Source organism: Mus caroli, unplaced genomic scaffold (genome assembly GCF_978045245.1).
Source record: "Mus caroli unplaced genomic scaffold, Mus_caroli_1 scaffold_6, whole genome shotgun sequence".
Taxonomy (NCBI): domain Eukaryota; kingdom Metazoa; phylum Chordata; class Mammalia; order Rodentia; family Muridae; genus Mus; species Mus caroli.
Window position 1 is genome coordinate 29296978 of NW_028227261.1, and position 26261 is coordinate 29323238.

The following is a 26261-nucleotide window of genomic DNA, read 5'->3' on the forward strand; positions in this document are numbered from 1 at the left end:
CCCTCCATCCTAGGATGTACACTTGCAATCCTCTCTAGAACATGGGCCAGGATTCGTCTTAAGATGCAGAGACAAAGGTTTCATGGGGTTCAGACTGTTCTAGGCTAGGGTGTTCATCCGCCAGAGTCCCAGGATCAAATCCGGCCTTTGGCATAGAGAACTAAAACTAGCTTTTACATTTATAAAAAAGTAAACACCCAAAGCAATAAAGACTGTGCATCAGAGTCACACATGGGCAAGTGGCCCACAGAGCACAGTGTGTTTCCTATGTCAGTCTTCACGGTACAGTTGGCAGACCATGAATTTTACGCCATTGATGCTCCATCTGGAGGAGGTCTGGGTTCACTTCTGGGAAGCTTCTTTCTCACCAGGGGACTTAAGTAGAGCCTGGGAATGGGGGGAGCACTTGAGCAGGGTTTAGGGCAGAGGTTAGGGAGCACTTCTTCCTAGGCTGAGAGTTTGTGGGCTCTGTCTAAATTTGATGGTGTCTGATGGTGCCTACTTGCCATCTCTCTTTAAGGGGATGGTAAAGGAAAGGGCTCTGGGGTCCAAGGTGATCACGTACTCGCCTTCCCATCTTCCAGCCACAGACTTCCAACACATCAAACAGAAGCATAAAGCCGGTGAGGCAGCCATCCCCATGTCCTCCACCCTCCTCCACCCTGCTGATGTCCTAGCATTGGTGCTATACTCCCCCAGACTTTGTCAGACTGGAGGCATCATCTTGGCACCACCCCCCCTCGGAAGCCACAGTCAGCAGCACCTGTCGAATGTAATTTTGATGGGGTATCCAGGCTGGGCTTCGATCACCCAGGCGCAGCTCAGGGCATCCTTGTAGAAACCAGGCCAGCCTGGAGATAGGATGGTCCCACTGGGCGAAGTCAGGTGACCACCACAGGGAGCTGGGGGACAGAGAGAGAAGAACGGATTTGTTGAGAGACAAATGAACGAAGAAATAAAAAAAAAAAAAACCCTCTCTATAAAGTGTCAGCCAACAAGGGCTTGTTTTGTTTTTATGGAAAATTACATAAAGTCTAAACTGTGAGCTTTGCCAACTGGGACCCTTATAGAAGTGACCGGTTACATCATTTGCAGGTTTATAAAAGGCCTGAAGGAAAAGACTAAAAATTCTTTCAGCAAAGTCTGTTTGTCATTCCAGTGGGGTTAATATTTGGGTCACAGCTCCCTTTTCCTTTGTTCCCAACTCAATTGCCAGGCCTGAGGCAGAAGCATCAGCCCAGCCTACTTTCTCCCATCAACAACTGGGGAGCTAGTGGCTAGACATGGGGTCAGCTCAGGGCAGTGTTGAGTCTCGCCATACTATGAGAGCGTACCGTGTTATTTGCCTTCTCCGAAGGCATGCCCAGTATTTAGTCTGGCGCCTGACACATACCTCTGCCTCTATGGTTGTTTGGGCAAGGGAATGGATATAAGGATGGATGAATGGAGTCTGGGGCAGGTGACTCTGCAAGATGCTGGCTGCTTTATCCCACCCTCTGGTTGGTTTGGTCTCATGAAGTATGACATTGCCTCCTGCTCAGGTTCCTTCCCATGATTCCTTCTTCCAGACACCATGCCTCCGAGCCTGTGTGATGGCCATCAGAGCTACTCCCACTATTCTTCCTTCAGGACACATGGTGGGTTTCAGTGTCATGCTGGGTCACATGACTGCTTTGGCCAATAGGGTGAAAGAACATGAATGATGCCTGTCACGTCCATGTGGAGATGTTCAAAGTTAGCAAGTGACTTGCAAAATTCCCTCCTCCCATTTCAGTGACTGTGGAAACAGGTGTCAAGATGGAAGCCCCACCCACCTGGGCCTTTAAGTTATTCCAAGGAGTGGGCCCACTTATGAGCTGTGTTAAGCATCGTGATGGTTAAATTTTATTGCCACCTTGATGGGATCTAAAGTCCCCTGGGAGACAAATCTCCAGGGATGTCTCTGAGGGAATGTCTACAGGAGGTAAACTGAATAGGGGAAGAATCACCATTCCATGGTGTGAATAAATACAGAATAGAGGTATAAGTAGAGAATAAATAAATAATAGTCACGATTAAAAAGAGAAAGAGCTGAGTCCAGCATCCATCTCTCTCTGCTGCCTGACTGAGGGTGCAGCATGGCCAGCTGCCTCCAGATCTGGCCACCATGACATTCCTGCTTGTAAGTCAGACTAAACCTCTCCTTCCTTAAGTTCTGCTGTCCGGTGTCTTGTCACAGTGCTGTGAAAAGTCTCTCTGACACTTAGCTTAAAAGGTCTGTAATCCCGACTGCGGGCTGTTGGGACTGTGTTGCATAATAGACTGATGTAGGTCACGTGACACTTGCCCAAGCTTCCTGCAGAAAGTGACCATACCACTACCACACTAAGGCTGTTGTCGTTGTCAAGGCCGCCCTCAGTAGCCGAGTGCTCATGCCACGCCAGGCATTTCCACAGTACGTGGCCACGCTCCTCAGACCATATTCCTCCGCAACGTGAGGCTGGGGTGCTGTGGCTGTCATAGGAAGCTGTGGAGCGTGAGGCTGAGGAACTAGCTTGGACTTGGAATGAAGCAAGACAGCCCAGAAGCAAGCGCCACAAGTGAAGCAGCCTCTAGGCTGTAAAGAAACTCCTGCTTCCTCTATACCAGTGGTTCTTAACTTTCCTAAGGTTGTGACCCTTTAATATGGTTTCTCGTGTTGTGGTGGGCCCCAACCATGACATTATTTGCATAGCTACTTCATAATTGTAATTTTGTCACTGGTATGAATTGCAATGTGGATATCTGTGTTTCCTGATGGTCTTAGGTGACCCCTGTAAAAGGGTCTTCACTCCCCAAAGGGGTCAAGACCCAGACATTGAGTACTACTGCGCTAGCCCCTCTTACTGTAGAGGCCAGACACCTCCTGAACAGGACTGAGGTGGAAATAAAGGAGCCACCAGGCACTTCTTTTTAGTTCTCAGTGTTTTGTATAGACACTCTCTGATTATCCAATTACTCAATTCTCTAAGCCTCCACTCACAGGGATGCATCCTCATCCCAGAGATTCTTATTCTAAAATAGACTGTATTTTATTATTTTATGTGTATGAGTGCGTGTATGTCTGTGCATCAGGTGTGTACCTAGTGCTTGAAGAAGCCAGAAGAGAGTGTCATATCTCCTAGAACTAGAGTCACAGGAGGCTGTGAGCAGTTGTGTGGAAGCCGGGAACTGAACTTGGCTTCTCCACAACAGCAACAAGTGCTCTTAACTGCTGAGTCATCTCTCCAGCCCCAGCCCAGACATCCTTAATAGAAAAGTATACTAGGATGTTTAATGAACAGAGACCATAGCAATAGTAATGACGTCAGGAAGAGGTGCCGATGCCTCCCGGTGCCCTACTCATTGGGATGCTTTATTATGTCCTTTAAATGCATGCTAATAAAGTTATTATCCCCATTTTACAGAGGAGGTAACCAAGGCCAAGGAAGTTAAGACTCTAGATAAAGGCATTAAGCTAATGAAGTCGGAGCTGAGATTTAACCTGAAGACCTCTGTTTCCAAATCCTCCGGCAGCACAGAGCACACCACTGTCATACAGACAGCCAAACTGGAGGGGACCCAGGGCTCGCCAGGTGTCGGGGCTTAATGTGGATTATCCTTGTGAAGACTGCAAAGCAACATGGCGCATATGTGATTGCCTTCATCCTATAGACGGGGATTACTGCTCTGATTTCTGTGAGTGGAGGCTTAGAGAAATGAGGTAATTGGATGGTGTCTATATAAAACACCGGGAACTAAACCACACATGTGTATTGTCCCTTCTGTATCTCTGGTTTGCAAAACCCACCCATCATCTCACTGAATCATCTCCTACAGCGTATGTGTGGGACCTCAGGGGCAGGGAGGGATACGCCAACTGCTGTGCCCCAGAGGTCTCAAGAGAGTTCTGAGTCTCACCTCTCATTCATTCCAGGCTCAGCCTCTCTGGATATTGAGGCTGGATATTGACCTTCCTGCTCAGTATCCAGGAAGCCACAGGCCAAAGGCAGAATTGCATTCCCTGGCTGCAGACAGACAAACACAGCCCTAGCTCGAATGCAATTCCTTTCGTGGGTGCTCCCCTGCCTCCATGCTCCTGTTTTTCTCAGATCTTCTTGTTACTGCTTTAGATGGCTGATCTCATCTCCAGCACATGTGATGGCCAGCGGAGCTCCCTGCTCAACCCTGCATTCTGTTCCTTGCACAGAGTGGCCGGTGACTGGCAGGGTCTAGAGAGGGGGAGTCCTAGACGCAAAGTCTCTTTCGCAGTACAACTTCTGAACAATCATCAAACAGCATCATCCTTTATGGTTCCTCTGAGTAAGTACTAACACTTTAATACAAATTTAACTTAAACTTAAGGGTTTTTCTTTTGACTGAATGTATGCAGTGCATCGCTATGTACACGTGAGCACGGATGTCCTTGATCCTATTTATCTAAAGAAGGCGTCATATGAAAGTTAAATTAGGGGCTAGAGAGATGGCTCAGAGGTTAAGAGTGAGCAGTGCTCTTGCAGAGGCCCTGAGTTCGGTTCCCAGCACCCACGGGTTGGGGGAGGATGGGGGATGGTTCAAAATTACCTGTTAGCTCCAAGCTCCAGTGGCTCTAACACCTTCTACTGGTCTCTACAGGTACCCGCACTCACATACACATATCCACACATAGGCATGCATACGCGTGTACACAATTGAGAGGTAAAAATGGAGCTTTAGAAGGTTAAATTGGCATTAAAGGGTTAGATGAACCCACTCAGACGAACAATCAGCGAATGGGCAAAAGGACAATGTGGAGCACCCCCATGGGTGGAAGGGAGCACTCAGGGCTTTACTTCCCTGAATATACATGGGTGTTTTGTTTTTGGTTTTGTTTTGTTTTGTTTTGTTTTCTGGTAGATTTAACTCTGGAACTACATAATCACTTTGCATAATTAAAAATGATTAAATTTGATGTGCAATCTCTAAAAATTTAAACTGAATACAATACTATATTGCGTATTTACGTATAAGAACCTAAAGAGATCTTAAAAGATAGTGATTTGATAGCCCATCCCTCTGAGGAAATGAGGATGTAAAGAACAGAATGGTGATGATGATGGTGATGGTGATGATGGTGATGATGAAGAGGAATAAGAACAAGACAATTTTATTAAGCATGTTGCTGTTTGTAGCACCATCTTCATTCTTAGAGTCCTGGGTATTTATCACAACACAGGAAGTCATGTTGGTGTTCTGTGGGACTTGCATTTTTGAGCAAGAGTGAAAAGACAGTTGAATATAATATCAAGGAAGTTAAGGTTAAAAGAAGAAAGCTTCATTATTTGAAATGAAATGAACCCATGCACATTTCCTTTGATAAAGCAGTTCCCAGCTGCATTTACGGAAACGGCTTCCAAACATGGGGTGAGTCAATAGTAATAAGCACCCTTTAGTAGTCTAGATTCTAAACATCACTTTGCTTTAAAAGGTGCCTTAGAAAAAAACAACTGATTCTGCGTCAGGGGCAGAAAATGTCAAAAAGAGGCTGGGCCATCCTCAAAGTACTCCTGCTAGCCAGGGAGACAATGTGACCCTCAGTTAGAATGTGAACTTTAAGCACACAGTAAATACACGAGATAAATGTACATCCATTGGCCTCTAATGATGCTTAAAGACATGCAGCGTCGGAAGATGTTAGGGAGTTCACTTTGCAATACACACATAATAAAAGTATATAAAGGAAAATCGTTTCTTCAAATTTTTTTCCTTTTTGAACTATACCTTAGCATAAGACATGTTTTCTTCAAGTATCCCAGCTTATAAAAGATGAAACAAGGGAGAGTTGCCATTTTGCAGTCTCTGGGCTGGGATCACAGAGAACCACTAGTGCCCCCCAAAAGACTCAGTAGGACATCATGTTCCTTTAATGGAGACACAAAACCCCACTTAATAAATGCTCTGACAATTAAAAAAAAAGAATCCGAGTCTGATTAAGTATGTAGATCTCAGTGCCACGAAAGGAAATACACGAGGGAGGGGATCTTGTTAAGCAGCCACTCTGGGAAGCAACTGTCAGAATTCAGAAGGGGTTAGGGCTAGGGGCTAGGAGACCGCTCAGTAGAGTGCTTGCTAAGCAAGCACAAGGACCCAAGTTCAAGCCCCAGCACCCATACATCAAAAGCTCCATGGATAAGTGGGACTCTGCTGGCCAGCTAAGCCAGCCAAAGTGATAAGCCCCAGGTCCCAATGAAAGATTTTGTCCAGTAAAACAGGTGGACAGTTCTTGAGAAATAACACCTGACCTCTGTTGTGTGAGAGACTGTGTAAAAAAAAAAAAAAAAAACCAACACAACCAGGTATATGGCTCCTGAAGAACACTTGAGGTTGTCTTCTTGTCTCCATGTGTGTGAACATGCACATATACACACATGAACCCACACCCATGCACACACACACACACACACACACAATCTATCTACACACACCCTCACACTCATACACATACATGCATTTGTAGACACGCATGCATGCACACATGCATATGCACCTCCATAGGTCTTCTCGTGTGCACACAAATCCAGGGTGCAAGAGATGTCTTAAGGACATCTCTTAAGGACATCTCAGGAGACAGGAACAGAGTCCCTGAGATTGGCCAGTGACTTGAGACCTGTCTGCCCGTTGTAACGCATGCACTGGAAAGCCACTTTGAAGCCCTTATCTAGCTGTTCTTTTATCTGTTAGAGATTATCATAGAAATATACTAGACTTTTCTTAGGGATGCAACATCACGCTGGAAGTCCATCCTAGAGCAGCGGCAGCCGGGAAACAAGCAGGCACATAACCCAAGCACAGCAGGCTAAAAACTGGCACTTAACGCTGAAAGGGAAGGAAGGGTCCTATCCTGATTACGGGGTAAGGCTCTGGAACTGGACCAAGGAGAGTATCTGGGCCTAACCCAGTGCCTGGCACAAAGAAGATGCTTGATCACCATGTGTGAAGGAACAAAACACTGGTTGTAAGCTCAGCTACTCAGACAGGAGGATGCCCCACGGTCAGGGACCAGCTTTTGACACAGGTGCTGGGGACCTGGACTCAGGTCCTGCTAACATGTCAAGGACGTCACTGGCTGGGACATCTTTCTAGCTGGGCAGCAAGTTCCTAAACAATTTTCCCAAGGGAAATGAGCTATACTTTTTTTTTTTTGAATTTTGAAAAAAATTTACATTTTGACACGATTTGAAACTTTCCTGATAGCCTGTTTTAGAAATTGATTTGTGAAAGTATTCACTAGAGCTCACTGGTCTTTCTCGCTCTTTTTTTCCCCCCAACATAGTTCTGTGAGCCTGAATGTTCTCCTGCATCCAGTTTGAGCATCTTTATTTTTAATGGGGAGTTTAATTGCCCTAGTTGTCATAACTGACCCATGTGTCTCACTACTGTCGTTTCTTTAAGCTGTCCGTTGCCGAGACTTGTTTTCAGCGACGGGCAATATGCTTCCTTTTGTTTTAACTTCCCACTGAGAAGTGAAAAAAAATAGAAACCCTGCTTTTTGTTCTCATTGGGAATACTCTGAAGTCTTTCATGAAGACGTTTAATATTACAGTCTCTGTAGCGATATCATTCTACAGGGGCAGTCCAGAATCTGGGAGTGGATTCTGGCACTGTCCAGGACACACTGGGAGGGTGCTGGACAGGTGACTTGTCTTCCTGGCCATCAGTCGGGGAAATAACGATACCTGCCTCCAGGGGCTGCTGCTAGGCTGCAATTGGGTGACACCCACCCAACACCTGACCTATCACAGAAGGGTGTGGCTATTGGATTCTTCCTTGAAAGATAGACAAGGCAGAGATGACCATGAGGAATATCAAGGCACGACTAGGAAGCAGCCTCCCATACCTGGAAACATTTCTTAGGACATTTGTGATTGTCATACACACGTAACTATTTGTGACTGTCATACACACGTAACTACAGCCACATCTGGCCTAGCCACGCAGGTACTTTTGAGTGTCAGCGACAGAGCTGAGGAGGGAGAGATCTTAGGTGTGCACAAGGTTGAAAATATTCCCTCTCTGGAATATTTTGAGCAAACCTTTTCCCACTCCTGCCTTCAGGTCTACAGGTAACGACCTTCCTCCTTTCCAAATGTAGAGGCCATTACCTTCCTACCTTGTCCTCTTACAGTTGCTCCAAACCTGAGTGGCTCTCAGAATATATTAAAGGAACATCTAAAATACTATTAGTGGCTGCATTTAATTGTCCACCAGGTGGGGATACTTAATTAAAAAAAAATAACCAGAAAAAAATAGAGACAAAGATGCTGATCAAGAAGCCGGCGTCTCACCAGGTCCAGACAGAAGGAGCTAGGTGATGTGGGGTGGGTTCCGGGGCCAGAGCTCTCTCCCCCACTCTAAGATTTTAAAGATCCTCCTCTCAAACATATAGCTTTTCCCCAAAGGGGAGTCAATCCTGATCTGATTGGCCTGATAAAGAAATGGTCAAAATCGAGTTCAAATAATACCAACTGCCATCCCTACTGAGCGTTTTCTGTCTGCCAGCCATGCTTACAGCAACCCAGCTGGGAGGTTCCTGAATCACCTGTGCTTTGCCGAGGTGGCAACTGAGGAACAGAAGGACCATATGGCTTCCCCGGCGTGACCTGACTGGTTGGCTGTGAGGTGGGGCGAGTAGGTCAGCCAATGACACATTTTTCACAGGGGCATGCGGCTGGTTAAAAAAATTCATTAATTCGCTCACTTCTGCATTCACTCATTCCTTCAGCAAGCGGCATTGACTGAGAGTGGATCAAGTGTCACACACTCGGCAGGTGCAAGGCTGTGAGCCAGGATGGTGTCCTTACTTCCGGGAGCTCACACACTGATGGGAGGGATGCTGTTTCTATGCTTGCTGTGACCCTTGAAAGATGGCTAACTTTTATCCTCCTCCCATTTCATTTCTGCTTTACAGTTGGAAAAACTAGTGGCTCAAACTCCTCCAGTAGCCTCTGGATGACCCTTCCTATCTCACACACCTGCTTGTCAGCTGGGAGGCAAAGCCCTCTCAAAGGCCCTCCCCCTTCATCCTCCCCGTTCATCCTCCCCTTCACCCTCCCCCTTCATCCTCCCCCTTCACCCTCCCCCTTCATCCTCCCCCTTCACCCCCCCTTCACCCTCCCCCTTCACCCTCCCCCTTCATCCTCCCCCTTCACCCTCCCCCTTCATCTTCCCAGGGCCTCTCATTTGTGGGGTGAGGTCTAGGTGAGCAGGTAGGTCTTTGAGGTCTCCATCCTCTGTCTATCACAGGAGATGAGAGGAAGAAGCGCTCTGTTCCCTAAGCCACGGCCCTTGCCTGTCCAAACAGCACTAATATCCTTAATGTACTTTCAGGACATGCAGTCTCTGTCTATTGAGAGTCTCACTGGGCACTGATCCTGTGCCAGGCGTTGTGCCTGGCACACAGATGTGACATGATCCTTATCCCTAGGAGGTGTAATCTGGGTTTGAAATCTCTGCCGCCAGCTGGACCAAACGTTGGCCTGAGAAGTTTCAGAACTGCCCTGAGACATAAGGCAGGGCTGGACAGATGTTGTAACAAGCCTGGCTCTTGCTAAGAGCTGTGTGTCTTCCAGTTGGCCTGCTCTGAGTCACCTAGAGAGTGACTGTAGGATATCAAGGCAGGGTTTAACAGGGGGCACAGCTGATGGAGCAGGGAGAGCCCAGGAGGAATGACCATGTGGAGCAAAGCACAGCAGGCAGCCTTGAGAGGTCAAACTCAAGAGTGCTGGCATCCCTGTGTGTGTGTGTGTGTGTGTGTGTGTGTGAGGCTGAGGGGGGGCACTATGGACTTATCGGGACAGTAGCTAGAAACCCAGCTCCTCATGGCTGTCCTTTGTGAGCTCTGAGCTAAAAGAAGCTGCATTTCGATGGTTGATAGTCCAGAAGGAGGGTTCTCTTCTCCCCAGTTTAATTTCTGGTCACAGTTCAAGTTCCCTGGCAAAGCAATCCCCTCAGGATTCCCATTCCAGTAGGAGAGCAAGAAGACTCCCTGGGTCATTGGAGGAGAAGATGGATGAATGCAGAGATGGACCGCAGTGGTAGGAAACACTATGCTTGCCCCAGCCTCTCAGACTGACAGCCACTGTCCAAGCCCAGGGGCACTCACCTTCACAGCGCAGCACGGCGCTATTCCACACCACGCTGCCCTCCTTCAGAACACAGGTGATGGTCTCAGAGCCCTGTGTCCCGAGGAAGCCTTCATCACACAGGAAGGAGATGGAGCTGCCCAGCTGCAAGCTGTCACCAAACCGCTTGCCGTTAACTGGGACGCCAGGATCCGGGCACTCATTATGTCGGAAGGCTGGGGAAGGGGATACCCAGACCATGGTTAGACTGAGGTAGCACACAAATGGGACATCAAAGAAAAATGAGCTGCCAACAGCCAGAATCAGACCTCCACGCTTCCTCAGGAATCTGGCATGCTGAAAAAGATGCTAGGTGTCCCAGTACCTGGGATCCTGTGGTTATGGCAGACAGAACCCACTGGGCAGAAAACAGGCACAGGTTAAACTTGATTTTTGGGCTGTCTGAACATGCTAAGGGATGCCGACAGATTGGGCAGTGAACTGTGTTTCTCATGGTAACTACTTAGATCACATCAAAATCCTATCACGGTGATAGGATTACTCATCTTTACCAGGGGGAACTGAGGTTCCATGGAGTTAAGTGGCAGATCTGTCTTCTCAGTGTCAAATCCATTTCGTGCTTCCCGAGCTTCAGATGGTTAAGTGGTTAAGGGATCACATACTCTGGGGGGTAGGGGGGGTGCTGGCTCCCAGTCCTGTGACACTATACTGTGAACTATACTGTGCATCATAAAGCAGGTGCCCTGGACACTATACTGTGCACTATACTGTGCATCATAAAGCAGGTGCCCTGGAATTAGCCCTGTCTGAAGCCATTGCCGTCATGTCCCTGCCTCGTGCCAGGGCTGCTTCTCATCCTGCCAGGCAATTGATAATGCAGTGACTGAGCCAAGGAGAGAGAGGTGGGGGAGGGAGGAGGGAGGGAGGGAGGGAGGGAGAGGGAGAGGGAGAGGGAGAGGGAGAGGGAGAGGGAGAGGGAGAGGGAGAGGGAGAGGGAGAGGGAGAGGGAGAGGGAGAGGGAGCCAGCCCTGAATTATGTTGAACCTTGCCTCTTAATTAGCATGTGGTCCTGGGCCATCTTTGTTATGTTACTGAGCCTCAGTTTCCTGACCTATAAAGAGGTATTCCACATCTCTTGGAGGGTCATTCCAAGACAGAAATAGAATGAACTTTGGCAAGACCATGATGGGCGTGGGTTTGGTGACATCGTGTAGTCCCTGAGCCTGAGTCCCTATCCTTCAAGGGACCCCTCCTCCCTGCATGAAAGGGAAACCCTTTCCCCCCACCATCTCTGCCAAGAACATTCCTGGTCTCTCTGCCTGTACAAGATGTTGTTTGGGAAGCCAGGGCTCATGTATGCTCCTGCTGTCCTAAGGATAGTGTTAGGCTCCACGGTTGCATGGGAGTGTCCCCTTTGGAAAAGGCTGGTTTCCAGGCCTCCCTCTGAGATGAAGACTGTTGGTTGGGCACAAGAACACAGGTCTGAAACTCCACACAAGGTTTAGGACAGCCTAGATCTCATCTCCCATCTGTCCCATCTTCAGTAGGAATAGGACCATGACATAGACATTGAGAGCTGACTGGAGCTTGAGGCTTGGAAGTCAAAACCCTAACAATCGTGTGTGTGTGTGTGTGTGTGTGTGTGTGTGTGTGTGTGCGTGTGTGTATACACATGCACACATATGCATCATGTATGAATACATCTCTTCATGAATGTGTACACACCTCCACAGCAATGATGGGGTGTTCCTTCCAGCATCAGAGAGCATGCAAAGGGATGGGCAGATGAATGATGTATGTGCTCCTATCTAGGTCTCATGGCCCCATAGTAAATGGGTCTGAGGACAAAGAAGCTAAAGGCCAGAGCCACCAGTGTCACGGTAGCATGCTTAGGAGAGAGCTTTTCTGCTTCCTTCTGTCCCCAGGCCATTGGGACAGGAACCTGCTGGTGACGAGGTACTACAGAAGGGTTGATTGTTTCCAGTGTGTCTGCTGCCTTGAACATGGTGGTGACACGGATGGGGCTTTAGCTTGGGTTACAGATGGCCTATCCCACAGCATCTAAGGGGAGTGAGACAAGGGACAAGGCTTCTGTGACAAGCGTGGGAGCTGGAGTAGGGAGGAGAGATGCCCTGCCAAAGAGCATGAGATGGATAAGCAACCAAAGAGCATTTCCTCTGTGTGAGTGTGTGTGTGTGTGTGTGTGTGTGTGTGTGTGTGCATGCATGCACATGTGTGTGTTTTTTGTCTCTGTGTGTGCATGCATGTGTGCGGGTGCATGTCTGTCTGTCTGTCTGTGTAGGAGTCTCAACCAGAGCCTGAACTTCTCAGTCATGGCCAAGTGCACCAGGTTTATTGCTTCCTGTGACCACATAATGGATTGTTGCCCCCTGAAAGCTTGCTGTTCCCAGGTTCTGGCTGTCTCCTGTGTCCACCAAGTCCAGGAGACACGGGAATAAGAAAAACACGATGGCTGAGCTCCAGGCTGCTTCTGAATAATGGACTCAGATAGAGACTGAAGGGACAACTTCCAAACTGGCCATGGGAGAAGGACTGTGGGAAATGAACCTATGAGCAGCTGCAGTGGGCCTGCAGGATAAACCATGGAATCACAGCAAGGCTTTGACTCTTTTATGATTATGCTGCTCAGACAAGGTAAACTGTAGAACAGCAGTGATCAACAGGAAGCAGCAGTGGAGGACTTGGGGATGTAGGGGTGGGGAGCTGATGAGAGAACCCGGGTGTAGTGACATTTCTGAGAGTTCTGGAATTTGGGATTCTTGAAAATATACTTAAAAAATGGGCTTTCAGTTTAGTCCCAGGTGTGAAGATACGGGGCTGCTTTGAGCTGTCTGCAGCAGCTGACTATGATCTGCTTCGTGCTCTAGCAGAAGTGTGGTTTTGCCAGCTGCAGATAGTTTCTATGATTGGCGTGATGTGTGGAATTCTGGGAACTTTTCAGAGGGTATATAAGTGCTAGAGCCCCAATAGGCAGGATGGGTTGTTGTTGATTTTTAGGGAGGTTGGTTGTAGTTTGTTTGTAGCTGTGGTCAAAGAAGAAACAAAAGGAAAAAAAGTAGATTCAGGGATCTCTTGCTCGCTTGCTCGCTCTCTCTCTCACTTTCTCTCTCTTTCCTCTATCCTTCTTTTTCTCCCATCTAGTGATAGGGAGTGAAACTAGGGGGACAAAGGGTGGGAAAAAGAAGAATTCACACATTCGCAAAGACCAGCTGTATCTGAAGAACTTCCCTTCCCAGTGCCTCTCTGCTTCCTAGCTGGGAGAGGGAGGTGGGAAAATATGGGCTTCTTTATGCCCTTTGTGACATCTAAGGAAATAAATGCTTACAGGCTGCAGCACCTCAGAAATGAATAGCTGGTCTACCAGATAGCCATATGCTTCTTCCTGGGAGCTGGGAACTCTAGGCATGACCCAGCAGCAACTCATGCTTTGGAGCTGGCCTACTGTATTGATGATCCTCCAAGGGAGCACCTTCAAGCACTCTCTCAGTAGAAGCAGTATGTACAATCAACTGTGGCAGAGGGAACACGCACTGGTTGAGGTGATGCTGGTGACAGGGGGAACACTTACTGGTAAAGGTGATGTTGAAACCCCTCTTCCCTGTGGAGTGGTCAGTCTGGAACTCTAGACGGGCCACATGGCCACTGCTGGTGATGGAGGAGGGGAGCTGATTTCCCGAGAAAGTACCAAGGACCGGGGCTTCAGCGGTGGCTCCATCTTTAATAACCAGGAAATCAAACTGAGGCTCCACGTCGATGTCATTGAAGGCCAGGTGGATGCGGCTCTCAGGCCGGGCCAGGATGAGCCAGACACAATGGAGGTGGTTGCCATAGTCTTCAGGGTAGTTGGGAGACAGGACGATCCCGGACAGACTGGTGAAGTTGAAGAAGCAGGAAACTGAAAGAGAAGAGCAATGGAAGTTAGGAGGTATCTGCCATATTTGGCAGGGGCCACTGATGGCTGACACTGGAAACATTTTCTTAGTCTTTAGAGAAACAGAAAGAATGAAAGACACCAGGATTGGGCTGGACTGGCTGGGCTCAAGGCTGTAGGTGAGAGGCATGCTGGGTTTCATGCTGGGAGTAGCATTGAAGTGTCCCTTTGGCAAGAGCAGATAGGGCAGAGTGGGTTTTCTATTAGGTCTCTCTCCTTTCAATATGCCCACCCTAGGTAACTTTCACTGCCCTTGGCCCCTAGTTCTGGGGGAAGAAATTGCCATTCAAGCTAACTTGAAGAGTCTGACCCTTCTCAGCTTGCTTTGTGGTAGTAGAAAAGGACATGGCTTAAGGATACAGGGGTAACAATCTCCCAATAGAGAGAGGATCCACGTCCATCTCTTTCCCCCAAATGTCTTTGATGGGAGATATTTCACACCAGACCCTAACCCCTTCATCCTACAGCCACACTATGCCAGTGAGCACCATCTGTCAGAGGCCAAAGCCTTCCAAGAACAGGGTACGGGACCTGTGACAGGATCTAGATGCTCTGCCCACTTCCTGTCATCTCTCCCCACTATACTCCGAGGATCCAGTCTTCTGGAAGCCTTGAGCCATCCTCATGCCAATTCCTTAACAGACCCTACAGGGAGGTTGAGGGAGAACACCACAATGCATGAAAAAGCGAACCAGCGTACAAAGCTGACGTTCAGACTGGAAATGACAAGATGGAGAGACATAAGAATTGCAGTAGCTGTGATAGGTTATGGGAAACATCTCATTACTGATGAGAACTCTTCCCATTACTTTAGGACTGTGCCCAAGTCAAGCCAAGAGTGCACTCAGAGGATTCAGATAAGCAGAATCACTGTGAAAATGTAGGGCACAGCATGAGAGAAAGCGCCAAGAAAGACCCTAAAAACTCAACCCCGCCGAGGCTGTATGGGAACTCACACATGCACCCATCCCATGCTGCCAACTCAAGTAGACACAATCCTTTTGGAAGGGAGTGTATGATTTCTTATTAAGAGTCACGGACCACTCAAACACTCCTGGCATACAACCTCTAGGAATTAATTCAAAAGGAAACGAGGCACAGGGACAAAGATGTTGATGGTGACATAATTCTATCCCAGAGGAAAAATGCCAACCACCTATATGTCAGTCCAATAAAGGGAAGAAAATTACAGCCCTTAATGTGGCGTGGTGTGAAGGCCATCATTAAAGTGATAAATACGGCCCCGCGGAAAGAGTGCTAACTATCGTTTTAAGTAAAATAGTAGGTCATAAAATTATACGTGTACTCTCGATGATAGCTATTAAATGCTTGTTTATATATGGGTAAAGATCGGACAGGAGCCCCCAAATAAAAACTGCATTAGAGTTGTAGGTTTCTGGGTGACTTCTTTACAAATGAAATTACCTTTAATTTTTTGTGGTTGTAATAGTGGCACAGGCTCATTGTAAACAAACAGCACTACGAAGAGAGAAAACTGAGCCCAAGCCACTGCGCAATCCCCTCCCTGCCTTTAACACTGATGGTTATGCGAGGTGTTCATGATACTGATACTCTGGGGTCAGGGAGGTGGCTCTGTCGGTGAGGATGATCTCATGAAGACCCGACTTCACTCTCCAGCATCCCTGTGGAAAGCAGGGTGTGGTGGGTATGGATTTGGAATCCCAGTGCTGGGGAGGCAAAGAGAGAATTTCTTCTGGGGTTTGCTGGCTAGCCAACCTAGCCTCGTCAGTGAGCTCCAGGTTTCAAGGAAGAGAGCCCGCCTCAAAGAGCAAGGAGGATGACACGGGAAAAAAGATACAGAAGGTTGGCCTCTGGCCTCAACACAGACAGGCACACGTGCATAAACACCCACCTACCCACCCATGCACACCGCACAGGAATACACAACCACACAGAAACAAACATGCACATGCATTCCCACGTGTACACACTCCCACATACCCACACAAATAATACAGATGCTTGGATGAGTGACTATATTGGGGTTGCTGGCACAAGCCTTCAGTCCCAGCACTTGGAAGGCAGATCTCTGAGTTTGAGGCCAGCCTGGTCTACAGAGTGAGTTCCAGGACAGCCAGGGCTATACAGAGAAACTTTGTCTCAAAACTAAACAAAATGAAAGAAAGAAAGAAAGAAAGAAAGAAAGAAAGAAAGAAAGAAAGAAAAAAAGAAAAAAAGAAAGAAAGGAAGGAAGGAAGGAAGGAAGAAGAAGAGGAGAAGAAAATCATTTTTGCTAAACTTAAAAGAATACAAACACACAGGAACTATGGACCCCAGTTTCATGCTGGTTTCTGCCTGCCCCGCTGGTGTTCTTTGCTGAAGGACATATTTCCCTTTCCAGCCTCTGCTGGAATCCCTCCTATTCAGTCAGCAACAACAGCAACAAAAAGGCCTGAACCTAGCCAGCCCATCCTTGCATTATTGCTTGAGTATAGAAAGAACCGAGCCAAGGGGAGAGAAGGGCATAGAAACACTTTTAGGTAGTGCAAGATAAAGTTGGCGGTAGTAATTATTATATATTATTGAGCATTTACTAAGTATAGACACTGTTCTAAGTATTTCCATTACAGACTCAGTTTAACTATCACAGTAACACCACAGAGTCCATACTGCCATTGACCTCATTTAAAAATGAAGACACGGAGATGCAGAGAAGGTAAGTGGCTTGCCAAGGTCACAGTAGCTCGTGAGTGGCAAGTGCCAAATTTCAGTCTAAGCATCCTGCCTCCAGGAAGAAAGCTCAGCTTCCCCTTCCCATTGCCTCCCAGCAGGAAACAAAAGATGTCCACGGGGTCTGAGTCTGCCAGCAGAGTCCTAGAGGAAGCTCTTCCGATCTGCGGGAGATCTACCCGTGTACCCAGACATGTTGATAGCACTAAATTAGGTTCAACAGGGATGTCCACACACAGATTTTGGGTGAGTCCAGATGAAGCATCATATAAATGACATCCGGCGGTAAGGACCTTCAAGACAGACAGGAGGCAGCCTGTGGTGCAATCTAAGACGGACTGAAGACAAAGACACCATGACTTCTAGTCAAAGATGAGCTGGGACACAGAAAACGTGCATGAACAGATCTGACATGAGAATTTAATTCCTCGCACTCGAACCCGGCACCCCAACGTGGGCATCACCACTCTAGCAGTGCCATGCCAATGCCAATATCAGCACGCCAGTATCTCCATGCCAACGGATGAATCACTTGTCTTTCTGTGCAAAGGAACCGTTTGCCTTTGTTTTCCTCATGGCGTAGGGAAGTGAACCCAGAACCCCCTTACACGCTAGCTAGGCACTCAACCACCAAGCTACATCCCTAGGCCTTTAGGGATACCATTTGGAACCCTGAGAGCAGTTATATGTGATATCTTTGCTTCTCTGGCCAATCATCTTGTCACTTGGGCAGCACATTATAGACTTGCCCTCTTCACCCTAACCCATTACCCTCCCCCACCCAAGATACTTCTGAGAGCATAAATCTTGTCCCCTTGATCCCTTTGAACTTCTAATGGCTCTCATAGCATCTGGCACACAGTAGGTGCTCAATTAATGCTTACTGAATGAATCAATGAGCATCATACACCCTGAAAAGATGGTGACACAGAGATGTCAATCTAACAAGCCATCCCGTTCCAAAACTCAGGCAACTGAATTAACCAAACTCTGTAGCAACAGATGGACATTTGAGTCAACTCAGAATTCTAGGGGAAATAATGTGGAGTGACCCTCCAGGGGCAGAGGTACAGATGTGGACTCAAGTAGTGTAGGGTGTGATCCAGCCAGACTGTTAGAGTCAAGATGACAGGAAGCTGCTCTCAGACGACAAACGTTTCAAGGAATAGAGTATTCATATGCATGTCATAGAACGTCACTTGGAGGTTGTGGGTTTTTTCCCTTCTATGTAACAAAGAGATGAATCAAAATGAAGAATTCATGTAACAGAGAGGTGTGGTTCATAAAAAATAAAAAGTCAGCAAGGAACAAATACAGTAATGAATCTGGATAACGGCTATGAAGGTAGTTGTAAAATGGGACATGAACGTAACAAATGTTCCTTGGAAGAGAACACATGCAATATCATTCCAGTCAGAACCCTGGGGTAAAATATTTCAGATTCTACTGATATCATGGGGAAAGGTGGAGTGAGGAGATATGCTAATTTCTTCATCTTGCAAGAAAGTCTGTTTTATAGTTTCTGTGGTTAATTAGAGAAATATAGGTTAGAGCATGTATTTAAAGATGTTAAGTGTAATTAGTAATAGAATATGAAGTAGCTTATCTTCAAAATTACCGAAAGGGGAGAAAGCAAAGCAGTCAATTTAGAAAGAAAAAAAAAATACAGAAGAATTCAAAGGAAAACCCTGTGGGTGTTTAAGGAGAGGACACGCAGAGCAGGGTGTTTTAAAGGAAGACAGGATGTAATTTATAACAACAAATGTGTACAGGCTTACCTGCTGGTAAAAACAAATCCCTCAAATGGGGATGAGACAGACAGTTAAGACTAAGTGACCCTGAACAGTTGACCGGAAACCAACGGCCACTCAGCCTTTACCCTGGGAGAGGGTTCGAGTTCACCAGTACTTGGGTCGAAAGGGGCTCAGACATTAGGGTGCTCTTCAACAGGAGCCAGGGGTCAGGAAGTTCTAAGGGCTGGAGGAATGGCTCAGCGAGTAAAATGCCTGCCATGCAAGGGGAAGACTTGAGATCTCAGCTCCCATGGACACACCAGGCACGCAGTAGGTGCAGGTCGGTACCTCTGGCGCTAGGGGTGGGGATTGAGCTCATCAGCCATCCGCCTTGTCTAATCAAGGAACTTCAGGTTCAGTGAGAGGTGCTGCCCCAAAAGTAAGGTAGAGAGTGATGGAGGAAGACACCTGAAGTTGACCTCTGGCCTTTGTATGTGTGTGGACCTGCATACAACACACATACCAAACATAGACCTCACACACGTACATGTACCACAAAAACCTCACCCACACATATGCGCGTGTACACACACACACACACACACACACATATATATGTATATATATATATATATATATATATATGCACACACATGCACATACACACCACACAACCCATATACCATATGCAGAAACACACCATATGGACATACACATATCACACACATACCTCCCACAGATACATCAGCATACCCTCCCACCCAACCCCAACTCCCCCATCCCCACACATGGACATACACGAGAGAGAGAGAGAGACAGAGAGACAGAGAGAGAGAGAGAGAGACAGAGAGAGAGAGACAGAGAGAGAGAGAGACAGAGAGACAGAGAGAGACAGAGAGTCCTGATTCGGTTCTTCTTTAAAGTCAAGAGCTTTCTGGAGAGCTCCCAACACATTTCTTCTTGCACTCTGAAAGAGGCAGGGCTGATTAACTGGTACTGTTGAGAGCAAGAATGTGGCCTTTCAAAGCTTGGTTTTCCAGCTCTAGAGATGACCCAGACCTGTCCCGAGGAGGGCAGGCAAAGGAAGTACTCTGGAATAGCACACACAGGCCACATTATCATGATTCCATCAGTGAATGGGAGGAGCTGGTTTCTCTATGTCCCGAATGAGGAAGAACACCAAAGGGGGCTGTAATCGAATCTCATCACCGCCATCAGCCATCCAGCTTAGAAGAGGAAAGAGACTGGGAGCCTCCGATGCACAGGCGGTTACCAGGTCGGGTTTGAGAGTCTTGATTTTGAGCAAAGTTTTATGTCACAGGGCTCTCATGTGACCCGGACTGGAGAAATAGTAATGGTGAGAAACTCAACTCATTAACAATGGTGTGTGTAATTACTATACGTAATAGGAGTCTAATATTGGTCTTGAGTGGGAAATACAAGTGCCTTGCTGGAAACCTCATCATGTTTTCCTTTTGGTGTCCTTGTGCTAGCTCGCTGCACTGCTTTCAACATGCCAATTAAAGTGACGGGCGGATAAAGCCATGGTTGTCTTTACTAATCCTGACAAAGACTTAAAGGCCAGAGTAGATATTTACTGCATGGATGGGAAGATTCCAGAATGAAGACACATCAGTTACAATTTTGTGTGCCCCAAGGCACCCATACAGACACAAGAAAATAGCTAAATCTGAGGACCAAAGAATAAAGACGAGGAAAATCCAAAAGGTATAATGATAGGCACAGACTCTGTGGCTTTTAAACTTGGAACGCAACCTTTTGTACTAGTTTGAAACAGGGTCTCCTGTACGCCAAGCTGACCTTGAACTCCCCTATACAGCCAAGGTTGATCTTGTAATCTTCCATCCTGTACTGGGGGCCATGTGCTACCATGCCTGGCTTCATTTGTTTCTCAGACACACACACACACACACACACACACACACACACACACACACACACACACACACACACGGTGATCCTCCTGCCTCAGCCTGCCAATGCCTCATACAAGCTTATGTCCCTGAAATATGACCTTTCTTATCGCTCACACATTATTGAAAACAGGGACCTTATATTAAATTGCAATGCCATCTAAACAAATTCAGCTGCAGAACAAAACCCGATGTTCTGTTTGCAAGCATGCAAATGTCACAGGGCTAAGGACTTGATGCATCCTTTTGGCTGTTAAGCCATCTATAGGACAGTGGGTGACATTCAGCAGGTGCTCGGTCACTCCGTCTAAATTCAAACTCATGTTAAATGGAAGCAACTCAGAGGCCAGTACACAGTCAGGTGTAGCGCTGGGAAGAGCAGTCTCATGGCATTTACCTCTGCTCTCTGATAAAGTCATGAAATCAACCGTGAGAGAATGGAGAAAAACGTTTAATTTCTTGAAATCTTCAAATAAGTTTCTGAGTCTGAAGGGGAAAGAAGAATTGAGCAGCCAGTACCAGTGCCTCTGGGCTGATGTGGCCAGGCCAGAGCTGAAGGGAGGGGATGGTTTCTTAGTCCTACCCATGACTGAATAATAACGAAATAAAAACTAAAGTGAGTGTTTACACAGAAAGAGTTACTGAAAGAGACTAAGTAAACAGGATTATAAAGAGAAGGGAGAATAACTTCAGAAGCAGTAAAAACAGACAATATAGGGTGGCTTCTGAAGAGACAAATAGAAAAATTTCTGGTTGGTCTACTCAAAAAAATATAGAGTATATTCTGCATGCTCATATGGATCCATAAACACACACACACACACACACACACACACGCATGGATGTATTTATATGTAGAAAATGAAAAAGGAGATGCTAATAAAATTAAGGTGATAATTTAATAAAAGACAGTATGTGATATATTAATAAACACACAACTGTGACCTGATAGAGGACCTTCCAGGCAGATTTGAATTAACAAATGAATATGAAGGAAAAATCTGGAGGAGTTGGGAAACTGGTTAGTGGGTGGGACAATTTCAAGGCCAGCACTTCCCTTCACAGTGTCAGACACATTAGTAATATCCAAGCAGTTTAAATTCACCCTGAGAAAAGATTTCCATGACAATGAAGGGATGATGCGAATATTCATACCTCCTCCTCACATACACCAGATGCAAAGTACCAGCAGGTCACACTCAGCCTGGAACAAAATAACCCTGGTCTACATGTTAAAGTGCATGCTTTTCACACACACACACACACACACACACACACACACAGACACACACAGACACACACAGACACACAGACACAGACAGACACACAGATACACAAACAGACAGACAGACAGACACAGACAGACACACACAGACACACACACAGACACACACACACACACAGACACAGACAGACACAGACAGACACACACACAGACAGACACACACAGACACACACACAGACACACAGACACAGACAGACAAACAGATACACACACACAGACAGACACATACAGACACACACACACACACACACACACACACACAGGAGAGGGGGAGGGATGGAAAGAGAGAAAGAAATAATACTCCAGTTTAGAGAGAGGTGACATTGCTAAGGCTTCAATTATCATAGTATAAAGTGAACCCAATTCCAAGTAAGATCCATGCCAATTATTTATTCTAAAACTTATAAAAATGTGTCCCCCATCAGAATAAACAGACCAAAGTAGCCAAACTGTCTTGAGACCAGTACTGGTGGCAGTTAAGGTGCTGGTTGGCATTCCAAGAGCGCTATCACCTTATTATGAGTTTCCTTAGCAGCAATCATTGAGGGGAGAAATGTTAGGAATAACCCCATTTTACAGACACATAAATCAAGGTTAAGAGCTCACATAGCCTGCTCATAGCCACAGAGCCTTCAGTGATGGGGCTGGGATGATGAACTTTTGTCAGCCTGCTTTTCAGTCAGGGTACCTGATTCCTCCCAGTGTTGGGAAGGCTTGCCAAGGCAGACACTGAAGTTAATGTATTAACATTTGTTATAAATCCACAATTAAAAAAAACCTGTATAAGTTGATTACAAAGGAAAGATCAATGTAACTGGATAAAGAAAGTCCACAGTAGCATGCATGCAATGAGGGGTTTCAAGTAGACAGGATACTAAGATGAAAGGCTAACCAGTTGTTGAAAGAATAGGTCCACATCTCACTGTATGTGTCACAGAGACACTAGGAGAAAATGTAAGTAGACCCTGCCTGCAGATGTGGAGGGTGTGGAGGAAGATGATTGTGTTATCCAGAGAGTCCCCCCCCCCCAAATTGAAGACATAGGAGGCCTGGCTGTGTCCATTTAGTGGTACATAGGATAGGAAGATTTGTGCAAGTTTTGAGATGGGAGAGTAATTTCTGAGCCTTATTCTAAAGTCACAAGTCATAAGAAACCATTATTACTTCATACTGAAGGAATGGAAAACATTTGTATTTCAAAAATAACCATAAACAAAAGCTAAAATAGTGGGGAACAAATGGAGAAAAAAACACCTCATGTGTTCAGGCCTTGGTCTTTTGCTATCTATTGTAATGTTAAGTGCGGGGGTGGGGGCACAAGATTGGTTGTCCCAGAGTTTAGAGTCCGCATATATACCTTGGCCCCAAGTTATTTCTGATTGGTAAATAAAAATGTCAACTGCTAATCGTTGGGCAGAAGAGACATAGGCGAGTATAGGTTTCCTGGTCTTGTGGGTCAGAGAGAGAGCATGAGGAGAGAAAAAGGTGGAGGAGGAGGAAGGAGAAGACACCATGAATTAGGAGGCAAGAGAACATGGCCATGGGGGGAGGGGTGGCCAATGGAGTTAAGAGCAGCCCAGATGACATAGTAAATAATAAGTAATAACTTGAGGTTATTGATAGGAAAGTAGATTCTAACAGCATAGAGGATAGGCAGCTGCCCAGCTTTTGTACTGTTTAGGGCTTACTGTAAATATAAAGGTTGTGTGTGTTTTTAATCCGGGAACAAAATGGTCTAAGGTGGGGTAGAAACCCCGGGTCGATAGTAAATAATTTCTACAAAAACTATGTGTGTAGTTACAACCAACCACTTGCTCTACTTCACGTACAAAGAGCTGTAAGTCACCAGAGCAGCCAGTGGTCAACAGCAAGTCAACAAAAGAGATTCGAAGCAGAAATCCTGGCCAAGGAAGTTCAAAGACAACTCCCAAAGGAATAGTTGCTCAATGAAGAGGTAGAGAAATGGACGTTATTATAGAAAAGAAAAATGCTAAGTTTCAGTTATTGTACCAACATACAAGAACATGGCATGGGATTATGAAAAAACAGACAGTGGGGGGGGGCTGAGGTACGCAGCTAAGAGCAGGAAAGCAAAACAGAGCTGAGTCATACGTATGGAAAGAAGGCTCCCGGGGGAGGAATATTTTAGTTCTTTGAGACAGTCTCATGTGGACCAGCTGGCTTCAAATTAGGTATTTCCCAGGGGATTGCCTTCGACTTTCTGATTTTCCTGCTCCCACTCCCCCAAGTCCTAGTTACAAATGTGCACCACCATACATTGCATGACGTCCTAGGGACTGAACCCAGAATGTTAGGCACTTGTCCTTCTGAGCTATGTTCCCAGGCCCTAGAGATGGTCTCCCCTCCCCCTCGGAGGCACTAAAGGTATTTGAAGGTCTTGAAATCCTAAGTATAAATGCGGCTCTGTTAAAGCTGTATTTAAATTTTAATTACATGTGTGTGGGTATGTGCATGCATGCAGGTGTCGCCAGAGTCCAGAGATGATGTTAGACCCCTTGGATCTGGAGTTCCAGATGGTCATGGGCCACCTGGTGTGGATGTTGGTAACTGAGCTTGGGTCCTCCACAAGAGCAGATGCAGCAGTCTGAACTGCTGAGCCATTTCCCCAGCCCCGAGATCTTTTTCTTGATGTAAAAATCTATCCTGGTGTTTTGATGAGAGAAATGCTGGATCACTTCTTGCAAAAGGTGGGAAGGATGGGGGAAGTGAGGACGTGGTGGGCCTCACTGTCTTTACAGTAAAAAGTCCAGTGTGTCGTCTGGGAAGCAGAGGGCAAGGTCATCCTCAAGGGTGATGTGAGGGCTGGGATGGGTTTAAGGGAGCAGAGAATGCCTGGAGCAGCTGCCACAGCCTAGTGGCCAGCAGACTGGAGAACACAGATGGATTGCTGGGCACTGTTGCAGGCCTGACTGAGATTGCTAACCATGAACTCACAGCAATGCCAGTTTGCTTCCTTGGGTGGTTTTCTGCCGCAAACCCCACCAGAGTGCAAACGGCCCAATCAGAGCCTTCTTGCTTCATTGTGAGTCTCTGGATCAGCAAACTGAGGCATCACTGTTGATTGATAGCATGGCTGAGAGGCAAGCAGAAGTCTCTCAAATGCTCTGTTCTGTTTCTTTTGCCATATATATATGTATATATATGTGTATATATATATACACATACACACATATAAATGTATATATATGTATACACACACATATGATATATATGTATATATGTATATATATGATATATATATATATATTTATGTATATACACACAAATATAGATAATATATTCTGCAGGATATATTTTAATATATAAATATATATATAATACATTGCAAGATATATTTATATAGATATAGCTATAGATATAAAATTTTATTCCATTTTTAAAGAGAAAGTCTTCCCTATCCTAGGCCTTGGATTCACTGTGTAGCTAAGGGTGATCTTGAACTGATTCCCTCCTTAGTGCCAAGATTACTGCAGCCATGCCTGGTTTATGTGGTGCTGGGGATCGAACTCAGGACCTCACCTATGCTAGGCAAGCACTCTACCAGCTGAGCAGCATCCCCAGTAGTCAGTGTATGCGAATTCCTCCCTCCAGTTTTCTCCAGATCATCTCTGGTGTCGGAGCTTTCTTAAAGTTATCACCCAACTTCGTTACTCTGTAAGAAGCTGTGTGAGATTCTCCGGTGATTTCGATAATACATGGCGGGGGGTCCATTCTTGGTAGAAGGAAGACCAACCTCAGCCCAGGTTCCCTCTGAGAATCCCAGGGATGTGCACTGCAAGAGGAAGCCACCCAGAGAGAAGGGCAGTCCTGGCCATGTATGGGTGTGTCCCATCAACTCACACTTGACATAATCTTACCCTAAAGTCACAAACTGTGCTCAAGATCTTCCATCTACTTGTTCTCCGCCCAAGCCCCACTGCTTGGCCAGGCAGGATTTGGACTTTGGTGTCCTGATTCATGGAGCTGTTCCTCCCCATGCTTCTGAAACACTCAACTGTCCAGTCTACACGCCCTAAGTCTGACCTCTCCCTCCAACCACAGGGTCCTTCTCACTGGGAAGTTTCCTTGCCTACCTGACTCTTGAACCTTGCCATGTCCAGGGTTAGCTTTCTCCATTCCCCAGTCTGCTGCACTCATGCCTCCTCAGCTATCCCTCAGGGACAAGCTTCTCCCAAAAGCTCTACACCTGTCTGTGAGGTAGCAACTGCACACCTCTACTGTGCAGAGTTTCTATGGAGCCGTGGTACCCGCTGAATGCTATTCATTGTCCTACGGACTCACTTAACACCTTAAAAAAGATGCATAAACAAAACACCCATGGAAGGAGTTACAGAGACAAAGTTTGGAGCTGAGATGAAAGGATGGACCATCTAGAGACTGCCATATCCAGGGATCCATCCCATAATCAGCTTCCAAATGCTGACACCATTGCACACACTAGCAAGATTTTGCTGAAAGAACCCAGATATAGCTCTCTATTGTGAGACTATGCCGGGGCCTAGCAAACACAGAAGCGGATGCTCACAG

The 26261-nt window shown here is 46.4% G+C and overlaps 1 protein-coding gene across 1 annotated transcript in view; it reads right to left on the reverse strand.

The window, feature by feature from the left end:
• Positions 1-26261, reverse strand: part of Csmd2 (CUB and Sushi multiple domains 2) — a 574744-nt gene that overhangs the window by 175525 nt on the left and 372958 nt on the right. The window contains exons 14-16 of the mRNA XM_029476560.1: positions 13708-14034; positions 10139-10333; positions 764-902 (exon numbers count right to left, since the gene is read on the reverse strand). Coding sequence (XP_029332420.1) covers positions 764-902; positions 10139-10333; positions 13708-14034 — 661 coding nt within the window. The remainder of the gene's footprint in view (positions 1-763; positions 903-10138; positions 10334-13707; positions 14035-26261) is intronic.